The following is a 19961-nucleotide window of genomic DNA, read 5'->3' as shown; positions in this document are numbered from 1 at the left end:
TGTGTCCCTTCATGCGGGCCTGGCTGACTGGGGTGCCCGTTCACCTGCACAACAGGTCCTGCTGGTGGTGGGGAGGCTCTCCCTCCGGCTGCGCTCCCTGGCACCCTGGGCACCAGGCCACGTGCCGGTGGTCCCCCGAGACCTCTGCACAGCTCTCTCCCCCCAGCCCCACCCTCCCGGGGGCATCAGTGAGACAGTCCCCCCTCCCCGCCTCCCTGCTCCCCCCCACTCACCAAAGGGTAGAAGAACAGGGAGAAGCCAGCGGCCACGAAGCACAGCGCTGGGCCCCTGAGGACGATGCCCAGGATATGCTGCCGGTAGAGGGCCCTGTGGGCGGAGTGCTCTATCTGGGGGTGCAGGAGGTGGGGGAAGTGGAAGGCATACACGACGACCAGCGCCTGTGGGAGAGGAGGCTGCAGGCAGAGGCAGGGGCCTCTGGCCAGGGACCCCTGCCCCCACGTCCACGGACAGAAGCTGCACGGGCGAGGCTCGCCACGCCGTGCCCTGGGGGGTGGACCCCACGTCCACGGACAGAAGCCGCACGGGCGTGAGGCTCGCCACGCCGTGCCCTGGGGGGTGGACAGGGGATAGGAGCCTCTGCTTGTCTCCCTGGGCCGCGTGGGGGGGATCTCCGAGAGGCTTGCCCCACCAGGCACCACAGGGCACTGACCCTCTCTCCAGGCCAGCACAGGAAGCCCAGGCTCTAAGAACCTCTGCATCTTCTGCCGCAGCCGTGGCAGGGGGCCTGGGCGGTCACTCTGCAGCATGCCCCGCGAGCACGACTCTCGCTGCACGTGTGGACAATGTGTGCTCAGGAGGACAAGCGTGTGGGGGAGGGGAGGCAGGCTGGGTGTCCTACCTGCACGGCCCCGATGGCGATCACGCACATACAGAACAAGAAGATGCCCAGAGGCACCTCGGGGAAGGTCACCATTAAGGAAAACTGCAGCCAAGAACACAAGACAAGACAAAACCAGGTTCTGCAGGGCCCCGGAGCTCACGAGCCTCCTGCTCTCAGCCAGGCACACGCATCCGGCAGTAGACCCAGAGGGTGTCCCTCCCTACCAGAGCAATTCCACGGAATGCTTTAAGCCTTTAAAGCCGAAATGTCATCAGATTCATGAAGAATTCTGTGACACACAGCCCTGCCCACCCAGAGCACAGTTCTGTCCGAACTGAGAGTGGGGCAGGCATGAAGGCATTGCTGGGGAGGAGCCTGGGACGGCAGCAGTGGGATGGGGGCCAGGCAGGAGGCGCGAGTGTTGGTGAGCATGGACGGGATGCCCCTCATTGGGCCCGTAAGAGGCCAAGCTGGTGTCTCTCCCATTGCAGGCCCCTTTTGGGGAGGCTTTCCCTTCCTTCAACCAGCCTGGGAACCCTAGGTATGCCCCACCCTCAAAGCAGCCATGAATGTAACTCTGTGCTTGGGCCCTGGACCACCCAGCTGGTCTGAGAGTTTCTGAGGAAGCATCCGGGGTCTCGAGTCCTCTTGCCCAGGGGAGGGCAGGCTGGCCCCGGGGAGGAAACTGCAGGTACTTACGGTGAATGGTAGGAAGGTGATGGTCATCATGCAGGCCTAGAAAGGAGGAGGAAGGGAAGGACGGGAAGGCAGGCAGGTGGCTCCAGGCCCTGCTGCCCAGGGTGACCTCTGGCAGTGCCCCACCCCAGAGGCATGTCACTGTCTACCTCCTAGACCCCAAGGAAGCTCAGACCCTTGCCGCCCAACACAGAGGGGAGGGGGCTCATCTTGTCAGGGGCGCCCCCGGGGGAGGACGTGGGAGGAGCCCTGGAGCGGGTGGTGGGTTCCAGGCTCCGTACACCAGAGGCGCCAGAAAGGCCGAGCCCCTGCTTGCCCTCTTCAGAGGATGGGCCTACAAACATACTCGTTTCTCAAGAAACGGAAGGACGACTTACCAGGTTGAGCAAGGCAAGCGTGTCGTCTATTTTCCCAACAACCTGGAACAGTCTAAACCATGTAAGACAATCAGGAAGATGTGCTGTCAATAAAGAGGCTCCAACAGCATTACACACATGCTCCAGCATTTGCTGATGAAAATGTCAATAAAAGATGTCATTTTGGCGGAAGGGGGAGGGGCAGGGCCAGAGGGAGAGAGAGAATCTTAAGCAGGCTACAGGCCCAGTGTGGAGCCCGACACGGGGCTCGATCTCACGACCCTGAGATCATGACCTGAGCCAAAATCAAGAGCCTGATGCTTAACGGACTGAGCCACCCACGTACCTCAAATATGTCATTTTTAACCAAATTTAAAATTCTACCTAGTGTACAAACTTTGGAGGTCATTGAAAATACAAACAGGATACCCTAAGTCCCTAGAAACTGCATTGCTCACATTTTCACGGACTCTTGTAACTTGGAGTGCATGGTTTCCAACAGAGCCGGGGTGGGTATGCAGAAGCCACGGAGGGAGCTGAGGAGGGAGGACGTGCCCTCGGGAGGCGCCTCAAGTTCTCTGGGAGACTGGAAACCTGAGAAGGAGGAGTTCAAACCTCCAGGGAACTTGTTCTTCAGGTCTTGCGTCCAAAGACCACTTTTAAAAAAGGAAGTCCTGGACACCTGGGTGGCTCAGTCGTTAAGCATCTGCCTTCGGCTCAGGGCACAGTCCCAGGGTGCTGGGATCAAGTCCCACGTTGGGCTCCCTGCTCTGCGGGGAGTGTGCTTTTCCCTCTGCCTGCCATGCCCTCTACTTGTACCCTCTTCTCTGACAAATAAATAAATAAAATCTTAAAAAAAAAAAAAAAAAGAAACAAGTCCTTCCAGGGATGCCATTCACTAAACCTGCTGAAACACCCCACAGAACAGAGAGATGGTTTGATATGGAGGCAGGAAGGAGTGACAGAAAACTAAACACAGGGCCAGGGACCACGCGCAACTGAGGAACTCGCCCAGCTCCTCCTTGGAGACCCTGCAGGGCTCTGACCCTCTGAGGACAAGACCTTCCCTGGGCAGGGCTCAGTGGGCCTCAGTCCCCCCTACGTGGGGGGTCTGCATCCAGCCAGGGGCCAAAAGGGGCCCGAGGGGCCAATACTCAGGGCTGCATCCCCTCGGGATGGCAGCCCCACTGGCGACCCACGGAGCCTGGGGGGACGCGCACAGCCGTGAGGGCCCCGGGCAGATCTGTGCTGCTCTGGGCACCGTGGCCCCCAAGGGTGGCCATCGATGACCCAGCACACACGCGAGGCTCTGTGTGGCCCTGTGCATGCTACCGGAGCGACAGGAGCTCAGCCACATCGGCTGCCTGCACGGCCGCCAGCAGGACCAGACAGAGGGTGGCTGTAGCTTCTCACTCTCCGTGGACAATCGAGGTGGAAGGGAAAAGCCCCTCCCTAAGCCCTTATGAAGGGCCGCCTGTCCCCGCCAGAAACGGTCATCTTGCTGAAAACAAGTTTGTAACGTAAAATGTTAAGATACTGTCAACGCGAGCACCTGCGTCTGAAGGGCTCCAAGTCTCCCTGTTCGCCTGGCACCCCCCAGCCAGAAGTGTTTCCTCTGCAAGGGCAGACCAATAACGGAGGGCATCCGTGCCCACATCCCACCCCAACGCTCTTCCTGAGAGCCCTCCTGCCCCGGCTGGGGGTCAGGGGTCCCCTGCAGCCCCTCCCGAAAAGAAGGCTCTGGCTTGGGAGTGTGCATCGTGCAGCCTCATCCTCCTCGCCAGAGTCCCGGGACCGGGCAGAGGGAGCGTGCGTGCACGGCGCAGCGCCACGGGGACGCACAGGGCAGCCCGCTCGCAGCCCTGCCCTTGCCCTGCCCCGTGCCGGGTCGAGGCCCCGCGCGTGTGCCTGTGGGAGCGGGAGACGCTGTGTCACGTGGAGGCGAGCGAGCGGAGGCCTGCGGCCACGGGGCACACACACCAAGGGAGCCACAAAGACGTGGATCTCAGTCTGGAAAAAGCCCCCGGCCTGGCTCCGTACCTTGTGTGCGCTGCCCAGGCCACAGTCACGATGAGAAAGGTCATCAGATAAACGGCAATCCTGGTTGCTAGAAGCTTCTGTATACTTTTGTCAAACTGGCAGAACAGAAGGGCGTCAGCATCAGACTTTACTCTGCGGCAGCCAGAGGGCGGCCCCATGCAGGGCCCGTGAAGGGTCCTTGGATCGGCCTCTACCCAGCCCCTCCCTGCTGAGAAGAGGCTCCTCTTCGGGGTAGCCCCCAGCCCCCTACCCCTTGCTCCACACCACCCATGCCCCACATCCCACAGGTGCCTCTTTGGGGATCTCGTGGGGAGCTTCCCGCTGAAATGGCAGCTCTTGAGGCAGAGACTCTTTGTCCAGAGCAGAGAGCCAACCGAGCTGCCAGGTGTCCCAATCTGACGTAGCTATAAAGCCTGGGGAGGTCGTGGAGCACCCCCCCCCCCCAGGCGGGAAGTGACTTGCAGGCATGATGGGGAAAATGGAAATGAGCTGGACACAAAGCTTGGACTTTATCAGCAAAAACTCAAAGTGGAAAACTGATCGCTTTGCCCTTTTCTCTGGTTCTTTACCCGCAACTGGGTGTCTCACCCAATATCCCAGTACTTCACTGAGGACTCAGAGTGTCTGAATTGCTAGGTTTTCTGGACCTTGACTAGTCCTTCCCTTCAAGTTGGGAGGAGTGCCTGCTAGCTGACAGCTTCCAGCACTGTCCTCTCTGTGGGCGTCCCCAGACCGCTGCACAGCTTTCTGGCTCAGAGCTTCTCCATGAACCAGCTAACACACACAGAGATTTCACAACGACAAGTACCGCTCTCCAAAAAGATGACCCCCCTGCAGAGAAGTGGGGTTTACCGCATGCACCGTCCCGTGCCTCCTGGCATCTCCTGTCCACATCCGCACCCCAATCTCTTTTTTTTTAAAGATTTTATTATTTTTGTAGAGAGCGAGCATGTGCGGGACGGGAAGGGCAGAGGGAGAGAATCTCTAGTAGACTCCCCCACTGGGCGCAGAGCCCGATGTGGGGCTTGATCTCACCATCCGTGAGTCAGGACCTGAGCCGAAACCAAGAGTCAGACGTGCAACCGACGAAGCCCCCAGGAGCTCCTCATCCACACCCCATGCTGAAATTGGTAGCATTGAGGTCTCTGACCTGGCCCAGGCCCAGGCCCTCCCCAGAGAAGGTTCTGGAGCAGGCACAGCTAGGTGAGCACCAGGGCCCCAGTGGGTAGCAGGCTGCCTTTGAAGAGGGCAGCTAGGGAGCAGAGTGGCACCAGGCCCTCCACCCGGCCGCTGCTGCTACCGGGCTAGACCTGCATTTCTACTTAATTCTCTTCAAAACCCTACCAGAGGTACCAGTCACTCTTCCAGAGATGAAAAAGACGAAGTCTAAGCAGCTCCTGTGATTCCCAACTGCATCCAGGCTAAGTGTGCTAGTTGGGCCTGGCGCCCAGACGGCAGCTGGCAGGCCCAGCAGCCCCAGCACCTCCCACCCTCACTCCTCCGTGCCCCAACCGCACCCCCGTTCACACTGAGGGGCTGAGCGAGGCACGCTCACACAGGCATGCCCGGGGACTTTCAAGAGTCTTCTGAAATCGTGTCCAGCTTTTGAGGTGCTGTGTGTCGCTACTTAACTTATAAAACAGAAATATTCTCTTAATACAAATGGAAACTCTGCTTTAGAAACTGTTTCACACTCACTTCTATGATAAAACCCATGTGCCCCTGTGCACTGAGGAGGCCCCCAGCCCAGTAGTAACCATCTACCGTGACGGACACTCTGGGGGAGCCAGGAACAGGTTTCCAGGCCCACAACCAGATGGGCTACTGCACTTTCTATTCTCAACCCACCCTTAAGGCTCACTTTGAGGGCACTGACCCTATTTGCAGGCCAGGATTGGGGCCGACCAGGGTGGCCAAGGGAGCAGAAGACGACCTTGCCCCAGCCCTCCCAGCCAGGCACATCTTGGGTGGAGCCTAGAATTGGGCTTATGGACTGAGTCTCCTGCACCCTCACCCTCACCCTGGATGCTGCAGACTGTGGTCCCCAAGTACCTGTTCTGGGGAGATCTCCGTGTGGGTCACAGGCAGGATCTGTGAGAGCAAAGACACAAAAAGAACCAAGGGACATTTCTTGGGCTGTGCACAGACCACTCCTTGGATGCCATGGTGCCAGGGACTTGGGCCAGTGCTGGACTGCTCCCCCCACCCATCCAGCCGCCTGAGTGGCCGGGAGACCCCAGGACACTGCTGAGACAGGGCAGGGTCTATACTGGGCCAAGCTCTACCAGAAGACTGTCTTGAGAGGGGGTGGCCAGGGGTCCTGATGTGAGAGGGGCTCTGGGTGGGGCCCCACACGGACCATCACAGTGGCAATGATGGACAGGAGTGCATCACTGAAGCTGAGCATGCGGTGTGAGTGCTGGATCCCGTCAGCAGTGTCCTCATCCTTCATGCCCGTGGGGGAGTCTCCCTGTATACTGAGGGCCGGTTCTGGGCTCTGGGGCTCGGACATGGTGGGGCCTGGGAAGAAGCACAGGTCTGAGCAGGCCAGAGTGCTACTGGGGCCTACCCCTGCTGCCTTCTGCTGCGACACAGGGTGGGTTGGTGCCTGAGAGCAGGATGCCCTTCCCGACGGGGGCTTAGTGGTGGTTGGAAGGACCCACTCTGCCACCGGTCCTCTCCCAGGAGGCCCCTGTTATTTCCAGCCTGCAGGAGGAGCACCGCTTCACTGCTGAGCACTGTCATCTAGGAGCCACGCTCAGTGCCTGCCTCCCCTCTAGAAACAGGAGAAACGAGAGAAAGCACAGACGCATGGTAGGCACCCTCCACGCTGTGTCACCAGCCTGAAACCGTTGAGCCCAACACGAGACCACTGCACTGTTAGACACTTTCATCCTAAATGTGGGATGTTCTTGCTTCCAAGTACTAGCTGGGCCCGACCGTGCTTGGCTTCCGAGATCAGACGAGACTGGGCGTGTTCAGGGTGGTATGGCTGTGGCCTAATGTGGGATGTTCTATAGGACCAAGTCCCAGAGGCTTGGACTAAAACAGTGCCAGCCCCCCGCAAGGACAAGACAAAACGAAAACGAGCCCCACCTCCAGAAACAGATAAAGGAGGCTTACTGGCCATTTCTGGACAAGAAAAGCAAATTGAGAACAAACATGTAAGATATTCAGCTTCATCAGCAACTAGGGAAATGCAAGTGAAAACAATGAGGTACCACTAAGGTCTACAAAAGCCTGTCAAGAGTGATGAGGTCGCGGGAATGTAAAGGACGCTACACTCATATGAAGACAAAAATAATAAAGTGTGGTGTGCACGCCCCTTGTACAAGGTGGGAACTCCATTTCTGGGTGCAGCCTCAGGCGTGTGGACAAGGGGATAGACGCACAGGGTATGCACTGGTGCAGTTTATTTTAATAAATGTCAAAAACGCTCTATTATTAAACACTAAATGAGTTGTTAAAAAGTGCTAAGAACTGAACGTGTCCCCCAGACTCCTCCGTGGAAGCCCTAACCCCCCGCGGGATGGCATCAGGAGGGGGGCCCTCAGGCGGGGGTGAGGTGAGGGAGGTCATGAGGGTGCAGCCCCCAGATGGGATCCGTGTCCTCACAGAAGAGGAGGAGAGGGGAGAGGTCGCTGGCCTCCTGGTGAGGACACCGCGAGAAGGTGGCCGTTTGCAGGCCGCCACCTCGATCTCAGACTTCAGCCTCCAGAACCGTGAGAAACAATGGTCTGTCGTTGAAGGCCCGGTCCGCGGGGTTTTGCGACGGCGGCCGAGCGACGGAGACAGGAAGTGAAGATAAATGAAATAGATCTAGGCATGTATCAAACTCAGAAACACAATGTTGAGAGAAATAAATCATGTTGCAAAAACAATACATGTACTATTGTACCATTTATATAAATGTTTGGAACACAGCGTGATTATACAAACATGCACAGTAAGAACAGGGGAGCAAGGCACTCACCAATTTCACGACAGCACTGCCATGACCTTGGCAAGGAGGGGTGGGAGCTGGGGTGGGAATGGGGCTTTAGCTTTCTGATGTATCTAGAATTTATTTCTCACTTTGTTCACTTTCTAAAGCTTACACAAAGATCACCCCTTCTGGTGCACAGGTCTATAAATATTTGACAAATGCACACAGGTGTGTAACCATGACCACAGTCACAATGCAGTTCTGTCCCCGAGCACGCCCTCTGTGGTCAAGCCTTCCTCCACCCCAAATCCTGGCCACCATTCATGTTTTCTGTTACCATCAGTCTGCCCTTTCCAGACTGTCCCATAAATGGGCTCATACCCCATGGAACCTTCTGAGTCTGGCTTCTTTCACTCAGCATGGTGCGCCTGAGATTCACCCATGTTTTGGGAATATCAATAATATATTTTTTACTGCTATGTAGTTAATTCTACTGTATGGATGGACCCCTTTGTTCATCCATTCACTAGGTGGAAAACGTGGGTTGTTTCTAGTTTTGGGTGATTATAAATAAAGCCACTGTAACTATTTGCACACAAGTATTTGTGTAAACATGTTTTTATTTCTCTTGGGTAAGTACCTCAGAATGCGTCTGCCGGTAAATGCATGCTTCACTTTATAAGAAACTGCCCAAGCACTCATCCAAGGAGCTGTGCCATTGTGTACTCCTACTGGCAGCGCGTGAAAATTGCAATTGCTCCTCATCCTCCCCAGCACTTAGTTTGCTAGGATTTTTTAAAAAGTTAGCTTTTAATTTTAGCTATGCTAATAGATGTGTAGTGTATCTTGTGTGGCATTTCCCTACTGAATAATCGGGTATTTTCATGTGCCTTTTATCTGTGTACCTTTTGTGGCAAAGTGTCTGTTAGAATCTTTTGTTTATTTTGGGGGGAGTTATTTGTGTTGTTGAGTTTTGAGAGTTCTTTATACATTCTGGTTAAAAGTCCTTTGTTAGGTATGTAATTTGCACATATTTGCTCGCAATCTGTGAACTGTCGTTCATTCTCTTACCGTTGTAGGAGCACAGAAGTTTTACATTCTGATGCAGTCTAGCTCAACTCTTCTTTCTTTTAAAGATCTTACTTATTTATTTGTCAGAGAGAGAAAGAGCACAAGCAGGGGGAGCAGCAGAGGGAGAAGCAGACTCCCCGCTGAGCAAGAAGCCTGACAACGGCACTCGGTCCCAGGGCCCTGACATCATGACCTGAGCTGAAGGCAGACGCTTCACTGACTGAGCCCCCCAGGCGCCCCTGACTTTTCTTTCATGGATCGTTCTTTCGGTGTCATATCTAACAATGCTTTGCTTAACTCAAGATGACAAAGATTTCCTGTTTTTTTCTAGAAGTTCTAAAGTTTTAGGTTTTACTTTCAGTGTATGATAGATTTTTATGTATTTTATAATTTTTATAAATAATTTAGTATTATATAATTTTTAATATAATGTGCAAGGTATATTTGAGCTTCCCTTTTTTGCAGATGGATGTCTGATTATTCCAATACCACTTGTTGAAAAGACTATCCTTTCTCCACTGAACAGCCTTTGCACTTTGGTCAAAAGTTAAAGGCCGTATCTGTGTAGGCCTATCTTGGGAGCGTCTATTCTGTCCAGTTGATTATTATGTACCTATCCCTTTGCCAATATCAGTCTTGACTACAGCTTCATAGTATGTCTTGATATCTGATAGAGCGAGTCCTCCAACTTTGTTCTTCTTTTTCAAAATTGTTCTGAGTATTCTAGTTCTTTTGCCTTTCCCTCACATGCTTCTGCTTATAGGGGCCCCTTTCCACAGTTTCTCTAGGCAGAAAGACAGGGGTTTCTCTTAGAGTTTTTGCTGTATGTGCAGCAATTCTCACAGCACAGCCCCATAGTGGATAGCTGGCCCATGGTCAAAGGTCAAATGGGAAAAAGATGTTAAAAAGTGGAAAACTCACACGTACATGGTCACTGCTCCAAGTTTCGAATACCCTTCCCAATCTATCGGCTTTGTATTGTTTTTAATATTTTATCCCGTTTTTACCTGTCATCAGGAGAAAAAGCCTGTAGGCGGCTTACTCCATCATGGCCAGCACTGAACTCTAACACTTTACTTCTCAAAAGAGAGGGGGAGAGACAGGAGAGAGTAGAAGGGGGGGTGAGCAAGGAGGGTGAAAAAATTCATGCCACAAAAATAAGACAAAAAGTTACATGTGATTTTTAGGCACTGACTAAATTAGGAAACATATACCTGTTATATTGTTTTTTAGATTTTTTTATGTTTAAATTTTCTCAAATATTATTTTTAAATAATCAGTAAATACTGAATATAGACACAAAAATCCTCAACAAAATGTTAACAAATGGAATCCAGCAATGTATAAAAAGGACTATATACCATGACCAAGTGGGATTTATTCCAAGAATGCAAGGTTGGTTTAAAATAACAAATCAGTGACTGTAATACACCACATCAAAGGAACAAAAGACAAAAACGACACAATCCTCTCAACAGATGCAGAAAAAGCATCTGACAAAATCCAATACCTCTTCATGATAAAAACAGTCAACAAATTAGGAATGGAAGTCAACTCTGTCAATCGGATAGATGGCATCTACAAAAACCTCACAGCTAACATCATACTCAATGTTGACCCCACGCCTGCCCCAGATCAGGGACAACACTATTCAACACTATACTGTCAAGGTTCTAGCCAAGGCACTTAGGCAAGAAAATGAAATATAAGGCATATATACTGGAAAGGAAGAAGTAAAACTATCTCTATTTGCAGGGGATGTGATTTTACACAAAGACAATCCTAAGGAATCCACACAAGAAAACTATTACATCTAATAAATGAGTTCAGTAAGGTTGCAGGAAACAAGATCAATATATAAAAATCAACTGCATTTGTATACACTAGCAAAAACCAATCTGAGAAAAAACTTATGAAAACAATTACATTTACAATAGCATCAAAAATAGTAACAAATTAGCAAAGGAAGTGCAAAACATTGTTGAAAGAGATTAAAGACTTAAGTAAATGGAAAGATATCCATGGACTGGAAGACTTAATATTGTTAAAATGGCGATACTTCCCAAATTGATGTACAGACTGAATGCAATCCCTATCAAAATTCCAATTGCCTTCTAATCAGAATTAACAAGCTGACCCTAAAATTCATATGGAAATTTAAGGAACCTTTGACTATTTATGGAATACCCAAAACAATCTTGAAAAAGAAGAATAAAGTTGGACGACTCTCACTTCTCCATTTTAAAACTTACTACAAAGCTATGGTAATCAAGACAGTGCAGCATAGGATATATAGATCAATAGAGGAGAACTGAGAGTTCAGAAATAAACCACTACTTTTATGGTCAACTAGCTTTTGATAAGGCTGCCAAAACCACTCGATGGGGAAAGAACAGTCTTTTCCACAAATGGTGCTGAGACAACTGGATATCCACATGTGAAAGAATGAATTTGGATCCTACCTCATACCATATACAAAAATTAATTAAAAATGGATCAAAGACCTAAATGTAAGAGCTAAAACACTGGGAGAAAATCTTCATGGCCTTGCATTTGGCAAAGGACTCTTAAATATGACATCAAAAGCACAAACAACAACAAAAATAGAAATTGGAGTTCATCAAAATTTGAATTTTCTGCCTCAAAGGACACTATTAAGAAATTGAAAAGATGATCACAGAATGGGAGAAAATACTTGCATATCATATATCTGAGAAAAATTTAGTATCCAAAATATATAAAGAACCCTTACAGTTCAACAGTAAAAAAACAACACAATTCAAAAAATAGGCAAAGGATGTGAATATACATTTCTTCAAAGAAGATACATTATCAGCCAACAAGCACATAAAAAGATGGACATCATCATTAGGTTACATTAGAGAAAAGTAAATCAAAGTCAAGAGATAATCATCCTCCAGGATGGCTATAATAAAAATAATGAAAAATAACAAGTGTTGGGGGAGGATGTGGAGAAACTGGAACCCTTGCACACTTTTGGTAGGAATATAAAATGGTGCAGCTGCTATGGAAAACAGTATGGTTCCTCCAAAAATTAACATAGAATTACCAAAGGATCCAGTAATTCCACTTCTAAGTATATATTCAAAAGAATTAAAAGCAGAGACTTGAAGATACATTTGTATGTACACCAGTGTTCATAGCAATATTATTTGCAATGACCAAAAGGCGGAAGCAACCCAAGTGTCTAGCTATGGATGAATACCTAAACAAAATGTGGTATATACATACATACAACATAATATTGTTCAGCCTTAAAAATGAAATTCTCACGTGTTACAATATGGACGAGTCTTGAGGACATTATGCTAGCTAAGTGAAATAAGCCAGTCACAAAAGCATGAATACTGTATGATCCCACTTATGCAAGGTCTCTAGAGTAGTCAGATTCACAAAGCAGAACGGTGATTGCCAGGGGCTGGGAGGGGCAGGAGGAAGAGTGTTTAACAGGAATAGAGCTTCCGTTTGGCAAGATGAAGAGCTCTATGAATGGACGGTGGTGATGGCTGCACAGAAGTGTGAATGTACTTAACGTCACTGAACTGCACATTTAAAAATGGTTAAGATGGTGAATTTTATTAAGTGTATTTTACCAGGGTTAAAAAACCAAAAACCAGTGCTCAGCATACACGTTCAAAACATGTTAGTTACATGTTACTTTCATCATATATGCTTTTAAGACTCATGGTAATAAAAAAATACAAGACTGAGTAACGAAATAAAGAATACAAGACGAAGTAGAGGAACATGGAGTTGAGGGATCATTTTTTTTGTTTAAAGAGACTAAAGAATTTCAAAATCCCGATGGGAATAAGGAAAAGCTGGAATTTCACATAAAAGAGGGGAGGTAACTGAGAGCCGATGACCCCGTAGGGCATTATGCACTGTGCTGGGCATTAGAGGTAAACACGAACAGGGTAAGCTTACCTGACACACATTAGGGCGCTGTGGGCGAACTGAGTCTGGGAAAGCTCTAAGAATGGGGTATGCCAGAGCTGAGTCTGGAAATATTTATGACAAGATGACAAGAGTAAGTGACATCTGTCAAGCAATAACTATGTGCCAAGCACTGTTCCAAGTACTTCATCTGTAGTATCTCTTCTAATCCTCAAACAACGCTGTGAGAAACAGACAAAAAGGAATCGGCTGTGTGTGTGCCTGTAACACGGACAGCTTGGCGTGCAGCAGAGTGCAAGGGCTTTGGTAAGGCTTAGAGCACAAGGCTCAAACTAGGAGATGCACCTAAAGTAAGCGGGGACTAAATCAAAGAAGGTTGTGTGCCTGCCTGTTCAGGAGTTTGTAAATTATCGTGAAGATTATGCAGAGATGATGCACTTTTCTTTATATATCCTCTATATATGTGTGTTCTGTGTAGATACACACACACACACACACATTAAGTAAAACATATATTTTGGATACAAGTCCATTATGTGATTTGTAAATACTTTCTCTATTCTGGGCTGTCTTTTCATTCTCTCGACAGTATATTCACACATACATATTTGTATATATTTATATATATGTATTTTAAATTCATAAGCTATTTTAAAATAAATTTATGTATTTTTAGTAGCCCCCCACACCCAATGTGGGGCTTGAACTCACAACCCTGAGATCAAGAATTGCAGGCTCTACCGACAGCCACCCAGGCACCCCTCATGGGTTTTTTTTTTTTTTTTTAAAGATTTTATTTATTTATTTGAGAGAGAGAAAGAGAGAGAGAGCATGAGAGGGAGGAGGGTCAGAGGGAGAAGCAGACTCCCTTGCTGAGCAGGGAGCCCGATGTGGGACTCGATCCCGGGACTCCAGGATCATGACCTGAGCCGAAGGCAGTCGCTTAACCAACTGAGCCACCCAGGCGCCCCATGGGTTATTTTTTTGAGCAGTTTTAGGTTTGCAGAGAAATTGAGCAGAAAGTAGACTTACCATATATATCTTTTCACCACTCCCCCTCCAGTTTCCCTTTTTTTTTTTTTTAAAGATTTTATTTGAGAGACACAGCAAGAGAGGGAACACAAGCAGGGGGAGTGGGAGAGGGAGAAGCAAGCTTCCCACGGAGCAGGGAGCCCGATGTGGGGCTCGATCCCAGGACCCTGGGATCACAACCTGAGCCGAAGGCAGACGCTCAACCGACTGAGCCCCCCAGGCGCCCCTCCAGTTTCCCGTTAACATCACAATAATGTGATAGAGCTGGTGCAACTGATGAGCCGTACTGATACATCACTAACTAAAAGTCCATAGTTCACATTAGGGTTCTATAGGTTTTGACAAATATATGACTTGTATCCACCATTACACTATCATCCAGAAGTTTAACTGCCTTAAAAATCCTATGCTCCCCCTTTTTATCCCTCCCTCCCCCAGAAACCCCTGGCAACCATTCATCTTTTGACTGTCTCCACATTTTCTCCTTTTCCAGAATGTCATGTAATTGGAATCATTCAGTATGTGGCCTTTTCTGACTGACATCTTTCACTTAGCAATATGCATTTAAGGCTCTTCCATGTCTTTCCATGGCTTGACAGCTCATTTCTTTTTACTGCTGAATAATAATCCATTTTATAGATATACCACAGTTTATCTGTTCACCTATTGAGTATCTTCAACAATGTATTTTGAAGTTTTTGATTTTGATTAAATCCAGGTTAACTGTTGCTTTTATCTATTATTTTTATTAATATTTTATTTATTTATTTGACACAGAGAGACATAGCGAGAGAGGGAACACAGGGGGAGTGGGAGAGGGAGAAGCAGGCTTCCCGCGGAGCAGGGAGCCCAATGTGGGGCTCGATCCCAGGACCCTGGGATCATGACCTGAGCCGAAGGCAGACGCTTAATGACTGAGCCACCCAGGCGCCCCAACTGTTTCTTTTATTGATGTGCTTTAGTGTCATACCAAAATATCTCACTTTTTTAAAATAAGTTTTATGGTTTCAGGTCTCACATTTAGATTCATGCTTTAATTTTTATATATAATGCAAGATACGGATTTTAAACATATGGATATCCAATTTTTCCAGCAACATTTTTTGAAAAGACTATCTTTTCAATTACTTTTATTCCTTTGTCAAAAATCAACTGACCTTATATGTACTTGCAAGCCAATTTCTGACTATTCTGATGCACTGATTTACTTATGTACCTTAAATCAGCACTACTTTGATTACTGTGGCTTTATAATGAGCCCTGAAGTTAGGCAATGTAAGCCATATAACTTGTCCTTGTTCAAACTTGGGAGTATTCTACCTCCTCTGCAGTTCCAGATTAATTTTAGAATCAGTGTGTCAATTTTTACAAAAAGTCTGCTGGGGTTTTGCCAGGAATTGCACTGAATCTATAGATCAATTTGAGAAGAATCACTCTGACCAAATCTCCCAATTTATGAATATGGTGTATTCTTTCCATTTATTAAGGTCTTTAATTTCTCCCAGCCATGTTTTTTAGTTTCCAGTATATAAATCTTGCACATCTTTTTTCAAATTTATCCCAAGCATTTAATATTTTTTGATGCTGTTGTAAATGGCATTTTCCCCTCATTTCAACTTCCACTATCTTGCTGGTTATCTAGAAATAATGGCACTTATTTTTTGCATATTGATCTTGTACCCTGCAATTTTGCTAAATTCACTTACTAGTCCTAGTAGCTCTTTCTGTAGATCCCATTTGTTTTTTATACATAGAGCCGTGAGTGTCAACCGAGGGTGCTAATGTCCCTCGAGGGACATTTGGCAAGGTCTGGAGACAATTCTGGTTGTGGCAAGTGACATGTGTTAATGGTATCTAGGGGATAGAGGTAAGGGTGCTGCTAAATGTCCAACAACGTACTAGACAATGCCACCCCTTCACTTCAACAAGGAATTATCTGGCCCCAAATGTCAACGGTACCAAGACTGGGAAAGTAATATAAACAATTATGTCATCTTCATAAACAATTTTACCTGTTATTTTCAACCTGGAAGCTTTTTTTTTTCTTGCCTCATTACACTGGCGAGAATTTCTTATACAATGATGAACACAACTGGTAAGACCTGACAACTTTGGCTTGTTACTGATCCCGTCTTTTTTTTTTTTTTTTAAACTTTTTTTTTTTAAAGATTTTATTTATTTGACAGAGAGAGACACAGCGAGAGAGGGAACACAAGCAGGGGGAGTGGGAGAGGGAGAAGCAGGCTTCCCGCAGAGCAGGGAGACCGACATGGGGCTCGATCCCAGGACCCTGGGATCATGACCTGAGCCGAAGGCAGACGCTTAACGACTGAGCCACCCAGGCGCCCCTGATCCCGTCTTTTATTATTCTCTATGTCAGCTATAGGCTTTTCATAAACGCCCTTATTATTTTATTTCAGAGGGAGAGAGAGAGAAAATGCACGTGCACATGGAGCGGAGGGGCAAAGGGAGAGGGAGAGAATCTCAAGCAGGCTCCATGCTCAGTGCAGAGCCAGATGTGGCCCGACCTCATGACCCTGAGATCATGACCTGAACTGAAATCAAGAGTCAGATGCTCAACCAACTGAGCCACCCAGGAGCACCATAAATGCCCTTAATATGCTGGCCAAGTTTCATTTCATTCCTAGTTTGCTGGCAGGTTTTTTTTTTTTTAAATTAGGAATAGATGTTGGGTTTTATCATGTTTTTTTCTATGTCTAGTAAGATGATCCATTTGGTTTTCTTTTTCACTCTGTTAATAATGTAAATTACATTGATCAATCTTCAAATGCTAAGCTAACTTTGCATTCCTGGGACAAACCTCACTTGGTCGTGTTATACTATGCTTTGCAGTATTGGATTCAACTTGCTAAAAAATGTTTTAAAGGAATTTTTGTATCTATGTCCACAAGAGATATTAATCTTTTTCTTTTCTTGTAATGTCTTTGTCAAATTTCAGTGTCAGAATAATGCTATCTTTATAGAATGGGCTGTGCTGGTTAATACGTCCTTCCTTCAATTTTAAGTTTATGCAGAATTAGTAATATTTCTAGTTTTTAACTGTAAATTCAATGCTTTAATAGATATAAGGCTATTCAAGTTATCTACTTTTTTCTTGAGTGAGTGAGCCATGGTAGTGTCTTCCAAGGAATTTGTTCCTTTAGTCTAAGCTGCTGAATTTGTTGGCATAAAGGTGTTCATGTTCTCTGATTATCCCTTTAGCACTGACATCATTACTCTTATTCATGATATTGTTAATTTGTCTTTTTTTTTTTTTTTTTTCTGGTTCAATACAGCCAGGGATTTCTCTATTTTATTGATTTTCTCAAAGAATCAGCTTTTGTTGTCACTGATTTTCTCTGTTTTTGTTTTCTATTTCACTGGTTCCCACTCTGACACTTACTATTTCCCTTTCTGTACTCACTTTGGGTTTCATTTGCTCTTGTTTTTGTTTCTTAAGATGAATGGCTGAAATTATTGGTTTGAGATCTTCTAGTATAGTTTTGGCTACATTCCACAAATTTTAAAATGTCACGTTTATTTTCTCACCTCAAAATTCTAATTTTCCTTCTGATTTCTCCTTTGACCCATGGGTAATTTAGAAGTGAGTCATTCAGTTTCCAAATATTTAGATTTTCCAGATATCTGTTACTGATTTTCTAACTTAATTGCATTGAGGTCAGAGAACATATTTGTTTCATAGCCCAGAATATGATCCATCTTGGTAAATGTTCTTTACGCACTTGAAAATGTGTATTTTGCTGGTATTGTGTAAAGTGTTCCATAAATGTCCATTGGGTCAAGCTGGTTGATGGTATCATTCAACTATATTCTTGGTGATTTTCTCAGTACTTGTTCTATTGTATATTGTGAAAGGGGTACTGAAGTCTCCAACTACAATCTACAGCACCAACTTACAATTGGGTTTTGATTAAAAAAAACTTTGGTTTTGCTTCACGTATTTTAAAGCTTTATTATTAGGTGCAAAACTGTTTAGAACTGTTACAACTTTTTGATGAATGTACTGCTTCATCCTTACGAAATGACTCTCTTAATTTCTGGCTGTATTCTTTGCTGTGAAGTCTACAGAGGCTTGCAGGTGAAGACCATAAATTCAGTTTTAAACACGTATACACAGCATGAGACATCTAACGGCAAAGGCCTAAGAGCTCAGGAGAGAAGTGTGCGATACAGATGAGTGAACATGGTCCGTGCGGCGCCAGGATATAAAGGTGCTCCAGAGATACTCACGAAATAAAAAGTCCGAGTAAACTCTGGTCTCCAAAGTAATTACACTACTTAAAACTCTACCTGATCCTAGGTCATATGAGGATAAATTCCAAATTCAAAGGAATCCTGAAACTCTACCATGCTTTCTAGTGAGTTATGCACTAGGTTTTCCACAACAGCTATTTTATATCTTTTCCACATTGCTTAAACCTTAGCTTTCTTACCTCCCTTCTTGTTTTCAGTAGATGTTTTGTTTCCCTCATTCATGGTGAAAACAGAAGCCATCAGAGAATTCCTTCGCTTTCATTCCAATAAACACGTAAGATTACCTGCAGCTGCAAGCCCTCTTCCCTCCCTCCCTCTGCTATGAAAAGTGTGTGTCTTATGCCCAAAGTGAGTATCACTCTCCTTATGCTCTGGATGTCAGTCCCCTCTCTTCCAGAGGACTTCATCCGTTACTCCCCCCTCTTCTGTACCGGCAAACCTTCTCGCCCCACTAGCTCCCTCCCATCAGCTTCAAGCTGCTCAAAAATTCCCATCCTAAAGCACCTCCACCCCACAGCGTCTTCCAGCTCCCACACTTCCTTCTCCACAGCCAAACCTCCAGTCCCTCCAACTCTCCACTTCTTTATGCTTCTTCCACCCCACCACTCCGATGGAACTATTCTTGAAAGATCACAGGATAATCTCATTGTTGCTAAACCTAAGGTACATCTTTTATTTTTTCTACGTCACTCTTAAACAGCTTTCTGCCGCTGGGAACATCTTTCCTCGGCTCTGGGACACAATGCTCCCTCGGTTTCCTCCGTGTCCCTGGCTGCTCCTTCTCCATTCGCTGGTCTACTCTCTCAATGTTCTAGCATCTTTCTGCCTAACTCTGTGTTCCGCTCTCTTCAGCTCTTAAGACAGTCAACCGCCATCGACATGCTGAGGACATCAAATACCGGTCTATGGCTCGGCCTCTTTCCTGAGCCCCTACCCTTAGGGGCACCGGACGAATGCGCTGCTGGGAAACGCCATGACTTGGGGGGAATTCTAGCGGAAACGCTCGTTGACGATGGCCAAGTAATGATACTGCTGAGCATGTTTTCTTATCCCCGAAAGAGGCAGCGGGCGGGGTAAGGATACCGTGCCTTCTTCTCCGAGGTACTCATAAAAAGTCCGTTACAAACAAGCACGGTACAAACGAAGCTGCTCTTGTTGTAAGGATAGTAACACACGTTTGTCCTGAAAGAGGTTTTTAATAACCTGAAATTCTAGGAGGACTAAGACGCTGGCTGGGACTTTCAGATCCGTTTTTCAGTCTGAGAAAGAATACAGAGGGGGCTGCCTACACGACCCGGGCAGATGACAGCAACGCGCCGAGCGGGCAGGTAAATGTGTCTCACCCGAAGGGGCAGCCGCAGGTGATCGGTGACACGCGACGCTGGGTCCAATGTTGCCAGCTCTGACTTTTCTACAGAAGCTGGAAACCCGGGTTTTTTAAAGTTTTTCAGGCTTTTGGTAGCAACCAACTCATTTTTTCAGAACAAACCCTTAAAGTGGGCCCCCCACCAAACCGAACCAGCTAGGAGCGTGCCCGGGGCTACCGACCTTACTCAACAAGTCGCGGGGAATGTCGCTGGCTGGGCGGCCAAACTGCGCGTTTCTCAAGAGCTGCGGTCCAGCGAGCCGCTCCCGGCCGCGGGCTGACGCCACCGTAGGCCCGAGCACCCTGAAAAGTAGCCTCCGCAGACACGGCCGCCTGGGGAACGGTTACACGCCGGGCCCGGAGCCACACCAACCGCCCGCGCGTCCGCGTCCGGGTCCGCCAGGCGCCCGGAGCGCGGCGGCCGGAAGCTCGTCACGAGGC

At 47.4% G+C, this 19961-nt stretch overlaps 1 protein-coding gene across 5 annotated transcripts in view; it reads right to left on the bottom strand.

Moving 5' to 3' along the window:
* Positions 1-19961, bottom strand: part of TMEM175 (transmembrane protein 175) — a 26554-nt gene extending 6593 nt beyond the window's left edge. The window contains exons 1-8 of one of the 5 annotated variants that reach the window (XM_036094335.2): positions 19703-19961; positions 6503-6709; positions 5986-6024; positions 3934-4028; positions 1915-1966; positions 1541-1576; positions 860-943; positions 234-398 (exon numbers count right to left, since the gene is read on the bottom strand). In XM_036094335.2, coding sequence (XP_035950228.1) covers positions 234-398; positions 860-943; positions 1541-1576; positions 1915-1966; positions 3934-3977 — 381 coding nt within the window. In that variant the 5' untranslated portion in view covers positions 3978-4028; positions 5986-6024; positions 6503-6709; positions 19703-19961. Of the gene's footprint in view, positions 1-233; positions 399-859; positions 944-1540; positions 1577-1914; positions 1967-2351; positions 2488-3933; positions 4029-5985; positions 6025-6292; positions 6454-6502; positions 6710-19702 lie in introns of those variants that run through there. The other 4 variants (XM_036094332.2, XM_036094334.2, XM_036094336.2 and 1 more) reach the window with 4 other exon arrangements.

The sequence above is a fragment of the Halichoerus grypus genome, chromosome 3 (genome assembly GCF_964656455.1).
Source record: "Halichoerus grypus chromosome 3, mHalGry1.hap1.1, whole genome shotgun sequence".
In the NCBI taxonomy this organism is placed as follows: Eukaryota; Metazoa; Chordata; class Mammalia; order Carnivora; family Phocidae; genus Halichoerus; species Halichoerus grypus.
The sequence above is the reverse complement of the archived record's forward strand: the minus strand, read 5'-3'. Positions and strand labels throughout refer to the sequence as shown.